Source organism: Chiloscyllium plagiosum, chromosome 7 (genome assembly GCF_004010195.1).
Source record: "Chiloscyllium plagiosum isolate BGI_BamShark_2017 chromosome 7, ASM401019v2, whole genome shotgun sequence".
Classification (NCBI taxonomy): domain Eukaryota; kingdom Metazoa; phylum Chordata; class Chondrichthyes; order Orectolobiformes; family Hemiscylliidae; genus Chiloscyllium; species Chiloscyllium plagiosum.
Window position 1 is genome coordinate 109,132,006 of NC_057716.1, and position 7,393 is coordinate 109,139,398.

The window sequence follows — 7,393 nt, forward strand, 5'->3', positions numbered from 1 at the left end:
ATTTGGCTATCTGGATTCAGAATTGGCTGGCTGACAGAAGGCAGAGAGTGGTTGTAGATGGAAAGTATTCTGCCTGGAGGTCAGTGTTGAGTGGTGTCCCGCAGGGCTCTGTTCTTGGGCATCTGCTCTTTGTAGTTTATATAAATGACTTGGATGAGGAGGTTGAGGGGTGGGTTAGTAAATTTGCAGATGACACAAAGGTTGGAGGTGCCGTTGATAGTATAGAGGGCTACTGCAGGCTGCAGCGTGACATAGACAGGATGCAGAGCTGGGCTGAGAACTGGCAAATTGAGTTCAACCTGGATAAATGCAAAGTGATGCATTTTGGAAGGTTGAACTTGAATGCTGAATATAGGATTAAAGACAGGATCCTTGGCAGTGTGGAGGGACAGAGGGATCTTGGTGTTCAAGTACATAGATCCCTCAAAGTTGCCATCCAAGTGGATAGGGTTATTGAGAAAGCATATGGTGTTTTGGCTTTCATGAACATGGGGATTAAGTTCAAGAGCTGTAAGGTTTTGCTGCAACTCTACAAGACCCTGGTGAGACCACACTTGGAATATTCTGTCAAGTTCTGGTCGCCCTATTACTGGAGAGATACAGAAGCTTTGGAGAGGGTGCAAAGAAGGTTTAACAGGATGCTACCTGGACTGGAGGGTTTGTCTACGAAGAGAGATTGACTAAGCTCGGACTTTTCTCTCTGGAGAGAAGGGGGAAGAGAGGTGACCTGATCGAGATATACAAGGTAATGAGAGGCATGGATAGAGTCAATAGCCAGAGACTTGTCCCCAGGACAGGATTGACTGCCTCGAGGGGTCATAGTTTTATGATATTAGGAGGAATGTATAGAGGAGACGTCAGAGGTAGGTGCTTTATGCAGAGAGTTGTGAATGCATGGAATGCATTGCCAGTGGTGGCGGTGGAAGCAGTCATTAGGGACATTTCAGCGACTGCTAGACATGCACATGGACAGCAGTGAATTGAGGGGTGCGTAGGTTAGGTTACTTTATTTTAGATTTGGAATAATCCTAGGCCCAACATTGTGGGCCAAAGAGCCTGTTCTGTGCTGTACTTTCTATATTCTATGATCTATATTCTTTTAGAACAAAGAACAGTATAGTACAGAAACAGACCCTTTGGCCCAACAAGTCTGTACTGACACAAGATGTCTTTCTAAACTAAAATCCTTTTGCCTCTCCACGGTCCGTATCCCTCTATTTCCTGCCTATTCATGTCTCTGTCAAGATGCCTCATAAACATTGCTGCTGTATCCACCTCCACCCCCTCCTCTGGCAGCACGTTCCAGACACTCACCACCCTCTGTGTAAAAAACCTGCCTCTCACGTCTCCTTTAGACCTATCCCCTTTAACTTTAAACCTATGTCCCAGAGTAATTGACATTTCTACCCTGGGAAAAAGACTTGTGACTCTCCATTCTATCCAGGCCTCTCATCAGTTTGTAAACCTTGTTCAGGTTCCCCCTCAGCCTCTGATGTTCAAGTGTAAACGAACCAAGTATGTCCAATCTCTTCTCATAGCTAATACCTTCCAAACCAGGAAACATCCTGGTAAACCGTTTCCGTACCCTCTCCAAAGCCTCCACATCCTTCTGGTAGTGTGGTGTACACAATATTCCAAATGTGGCCTAACTAAAGTTCTATACAGCTGCAGTGTGACTTGCCAATTTTTATACTCTGTGCCCTGACCAATGAAAACAAACATGCAATACACCTTCTTGACTGCCTATCCACTTGTGTTGCTACTTTCAGGGAACTGTGCATCTCTATGCCTAGATCCCTCAGTCTGTTTATTGTTACGGTATACTTTCCTCCTGCATTAGATCTTCCAAAATGCATCAGCTCACATTTATCCAGATTAATTTCATCTGCAATTTTTCTGCCCAAGTCTCCAGCCTATCCTTATCCTGCTGTATCCTCTGACAATGCTCCACACTACCTGCAGCTCTTCCAATCTTTGTGTCATCCACAATCATGTCACTTACATTCTTCTCCAAATCATTCATATATATTACAAACAACTCTGATCCCTGCAGAACACCACTGGCGACAGATCTTCAGTCAGAAAAACACCTTTCCATTCTTCCAACACTCCTCTCTGTCTTCTATGGCTAAGCCAGTTATAGAACATAGAACATAGAACATAGAACAATACAGCACAGAACAGGCCCTTCGGCCCACGATGTAGTGCCGAACATTTGTCCTAGCTTAAGCACCCATCCATGTACCTATCCGATTGCCGCTTAAAGGTCACCAAAGGTTCTGACTCTACCACTCCCACAGGCAGCGCATTCCATGCCCCCACCACTCTCTGGGTAAAGAACCCACCCCTGACATCTCCCCTATACCTTCCACCCTTCACCTTAAATTTATGTCCCCTTGTAACACTCTGTTGTACCCGGGGAAAAAGTTTCTGACTGTCTACTCTATCTATTCCTTTGATCATCTTATATACCTCTATCAAGTCACCTGTTCCCTGGATGCTGCCTGACCAGCTGCGCTTTTCCAGCAACACATTTTCAGCTCTATCAAGTCACCCCTCATCCTTCGCCGTTCCAACGAGAAAAGGCCTAGCACTCTCAACCTATCCTCGTACGACCTATTCTCCATTCCAGGCAACATCCTGGTATTCATTGTATTCTGTATTCATTGAATACAGAAGGGCTTATGCCCGAAACGTCACGTCGATTCTCCTGTTCCCTGGATGCTGCCTGACCTGCTGCGCTTTTCCAGCAACACATTTTCAGCTCTGTATTCATTTCACCAGCTCACCACACATTCCATGTGACTTCACCTTTTGTATCAGCCTGCCTTTAGGAGCCTCGTCAAGGCCTACGTAGACAATATCCACCACCCTGTCCTCATCAATGATCCTCGTCACCTCCTCTAAAAACTCAATTCAGTTTGTGAGACACAACTTCTCCCACACAAAGCCACGCTGCCTAATGATAATAAGTCCATATTTTTCCAAATGTAAATTGGTCCTGTCCCTAAGCATCTTCTCCAATAATTTCCCCACCACTGATATAAGGCTCACTGACCTGTAAATTTTCTCATTACCCCCGTTGCCTTTCTTAAAAAACAGAACCACTTTGGCTTTTCCCCAGTTTTCTGGGACCTTGCCTATGACAAAAGAGGATGCAGAGATTTCCTACAAGACCCCAGGAATTTCCTCCTTCAACATTTTGGATAGATCCCATCAGGTCCTGGGGACCTGTCTATCTTAATACTTTTCAAAACACCCAACACCTCTCCCCTTTTTATGATGCCCTAGAGTATGAACATGCCCCTCGTAAGACTATTCATCAGGCCCCTCTCCTTTGCAAAGTGTTTGGTAAGGACCTCACCCACTTCCTCCGGATCCACACATAAATTACCTCCTTTGTTCTTGATTTGATCTACTCTTTTCCTGGCTACCATCTTGCTCCTTATATATGTATAAAAACCTTGGGGTTTTTCTTAATCCTGTTTGCCAAAGTCATTCCAAAGCCCTTTGTTTACTTTCTTTCCTGCTTTCTTTACATTTCTCAAGGGCTCTGCCTGTTGTCAGTTTCCTAAATCTTATGTATTCCTCCTTTTTCTTTCTGACAAAGCTCACAATTTCTCTTCTCATCTGAGGTTCCCAAATCTTGCCGTCCTTCCCCTTCACTTTCACAGGAACATGCTGCTCCTCAACTTTAAGTAAACTGGCCTTTACAAGATTCCCACTTGTCAGATGTGGAATTACCCATAAACGGCTGCTCCCAATCTACATTTCTCAATTACTATCATATATTGTATATATATTATAATTAGCCTTTCCCCAGTTTAGTACTTTCACCTGAGGTCTACCTTTGTCCTTATCCAGAAGTGACTGAGAACTTGGGGACTTATGGTCACTCTTCCCCAAATACTCCCCCACTGAAACTACAATCATCTGGCCGGGCCAACTGCCCAGTACCAGGTCTCATACGGCCTCTTCCTTAGCCGGATTATTTATATATTGTTTCAGAATGCAATCCTGGACATAGGAGAAAGTGAGGTCTGCAGATGCTGGAGATCAAAGTTGAAACTTTATTGCTGGAACAGCACAGCAGGTCAGGCAGCATCCAGGGAACAGGAACATAGAACATAGAACATAGAAGAATACAGCGCAGTACAAACATACCTATAGAAAGCCTTAGGGTTTTCCCTAATCCTATCTACTAAGGACCTTTCATGTCCCCTCCTTGCTGCTTTTAGCTCTGAAGATTCGACGTTTCGGGCACAGGCCCTTCTTCAGGAATGGACATACCTAACAAATTCTCCCCCATCCAAGCCACTGGTACAAAAGGAACCCCAGTTAATTTAGGAGAAGTTAAAATTACCCACCACAACAACCCTGTTGTTTTCATATTTTTCCATATTCTGTCCACTTAGCTGTTCCTCTATCACCTGCTGGCTGTTGGGAGGACTGTAGTACAATTCCATCAAAGTGATTCCACCTTTCCAATCCTGAGCTGTACCCATAATGCCTCGCTGGATGAGCCCTCCAAGGTATCCTCCCTTAGTACAGCTGTGACATTCTCCTTGATCAGTAACGCAACTACCCCACCTCTTTTACATCCCTCTCTATCTCGTCCGAAACATCTAAGTCCTAGAATGTTAAGCTGCCAGACTTGCCCGTCTCTCAACCTAGACTCTGTCATAGCTACAGTCACGAGTATGTTGTTGGAAAAGCACAGCAGGTCAGGTAGCATCCAAGGATCAGGAGAATCGACATTTTGGGCATAAGCCCTTCATCAGGAATCTTATGCCCGAAACGTTGATTCTCCTGCTCCTCAGATGCTGCCTGACCTACTGTGCTTTTCCAGCACCACATTCTCGACTCTGATCTCCAACATCTGCAGTCCTCACTTTCTCCCTCTGTCACAGCTACAACATTAGAGTTATATATGTTACTCCAAATGCTAAGTTCATCTGCCTTACTTATCATACTCCTCACAATAAAACAAATACACCTCAGACCACCAGTCCCACACGTTCAGTAACCTTCCCCTGACTGTTCCTCCTCTTCGTCTGGCCTTAGTCTCTAACTCTTCCTCGGTAATCTCACCTGCTGACCTACTGCTCTGATTCCCACCCCCTGCACATCAATTTAAACTCTCCCGAGTAACACTAGCTGTAACTGAGAGTAAAACTCCCTACAGACACTCCCAGGACAGGGACACTATGGGGTTAGACACAGCGTAAAACTTTCTCAACTCTTTTAAACTGAAAGTAAAACCCCCTCAACATTGCACCATCAAACATTTCCTGGAACAGTAGTGTTTGATATAAAGTAAAACTCCCTCTCATGGGGCCTCTCTCCATATAAAAGAATTCGCCATCTCTGATGGCTTCATTCTATGTGTTATCGTGAGTTTGAGGTACAGTAAACTGACACTTACCACTGCGTTCTTTGGATTTGCCTGTTCATCACGCATCTCTCGCAGCTGCTGCTGTGTTGCACTATGAACGCCACTCAGTACATTGAACCAATCACTGTCCAGATAAAACACACCAGTGAACAGCATCTCATCATCACCGTGTCCCCTAATGCACCTTCTCCTCTCTCATCCCTGCCCCACTTTCCACATCTCCTCCACCCATCTATCTCCTCTGCACATTAACACTCACCATCAGCCAATTTTCTCCTCAAGACTCACTTGACAGAAGAGCAACAATTAGCCATTTTGGGGATTGAATCAACACATTGACACCAAAGGTGAGAGAATGGGGATTAGCTCTCAGCATATTTCTCCCATCACAGTCATAACACTCCACCACTGGAGGCTGGGTCTTTAGCTGTCTAGGCCTTGAGGTCAGGGGGCAAGCCCTCTCCCCCTCTCAATATCACTTTACCTTTAAAATGGTCATAACTTTCCTCTGAGTAAATATTTGGTCACCTGACCTAATTCCTAATCCCTCCTTCCCTGTGACATGTTGGAATGTTTCGCTTGTTCCTCTGAGGCGTTGTCTGTTTTTTCACTATGTTCACGAAGGTTTACGAATACAAGTTGTTGCTGATTAATGTACACGTGACTAGGAATAGGAACATGGCTGTCAGGTTACAGGCCAGCTCCTGAGAATAGTTCAACCACAAGGAAATATGTAACTAGATGCTGGAGAGCAGGCCAGCACAGAGTGGTCCTCAGTGAGTACATTGATAGGCTGAATGGCCTCCTGCTGTGTTGGAACCATTGTATAACAAAGGAGGAGCACTCAGAAAGCTTGTGATTTGAAATAAACCTGTTGGACTATAACATGGTTTGTGTGACTTCTGATCTTGTCCACCCAAGTCCAACGGCAGCATCTCCACATCAAAGTCATGACAGCTCAAGAAGGCAGCTCGCAATAGCCTTTGACAAAGCAATTGTAGATGGGCAATAAATGCTATCCCAGCCAGTCACCCACATCCCATCGACACAGCCCCACCAGGTTTCTCTGTCCTGAACCCCTTGGAGAATTGTACCTTTGATCTGCACCTCCTCACTTTACTGAGCAACAAAAGGAAAGAAGGATACCTGGCATCCTGAGGAGACTCAGCGACGATGTGATAGATTCTGTCATTTGTCACCACATCTAGAGCATTTTCCTTCTCTCCATTGTCCACAATTTCTCTGCAGAGACAGCGAAACAACATGATAATACATCATCAACTTTGAGAAGATATATAATAGAGGGAGGACAATCAACACAGAAAAGAGGAGTGCATGATCAACCGAGGGAGATGGCTGATCCATGGCAGATACATCCAGGGAGCTGAGAGGTTAGAGTCATAGAGACGTACAGCATGGAAACAGACCCTTCGGTCCAACCCGTCCATGCCGACCAGATATCCCAACCCAATCTAGTCCCACCTGCCAGCACCCGGCCCATATCCCTCCAAACCCTTCCTATTCAAATACCCTTCCAAATGTCTTTTAAATGTTGCAATTGAACCAGCCTCCACCACTTCCTCTGGCAGCTCATTCCATACACGTACCACCCTCTGTGTGAAAAAGTTGCCCCTTAGGTCTCTTTTATATCTTTCCCCTCTCACCCTAAACCTATGCCCGCTAGTTCTGGACTCCCCAACCCCAGGGAAAAGACTTTGTCTATTTATCCTATCCATGCCCCTCATAATTTTATAAACCTCTATAAGGTCACTCCTCAGCCTCCGATACTCCAGGGAAAACAGCCCCAGCCTGTTCAGCCTCTCCTGATAGCTCAACTCCTCCAACTCTGGCAACATCCTTGTAAATCTTTTCTGAACCCTTTCAAGTTTCACAACATCTATCCGATAGGAAGGAGACCAGAATTGCATGTAATATTCCAACAGTGGCCTAACCAATGTCCTGTACAGCTGCAACATGACCTCCCAACTCCTGTACGCA

The 7,393-nt window shown here is 45.2% G+C and overlaps 1 protein-coding gene across 1 annotated transcript in view; it reads right to left on the bottom strand.

Annotated features, from left to right (window-relative positions):
* Nucleotides 1–7,393, bottom strand: part of LOC122551865 (unconventional myosin-X-like) — a 230,211-nt gene that overhangs the window by 67,450 nt on the left and 155,368 nt on the right. Inside the window, exons 28-29 of the mRNA XM_043694412.1 lie at nucleotides 6,542–6,637; nucleotides 5,426–5,519 (exon numbers count right to left, since the gene is read on the bottom strand). Of these exons, the coding sequence (XP_043550347.1) occupies nucleotides 5,426–5,519; nucleotides 6,542–6,637 (190 nt within the window). The remainder of the gene's footprint in view (nucleotides 1–5,425; nucleotides 5,520–6,541; nucleotides 6,638–7,393) is intronic.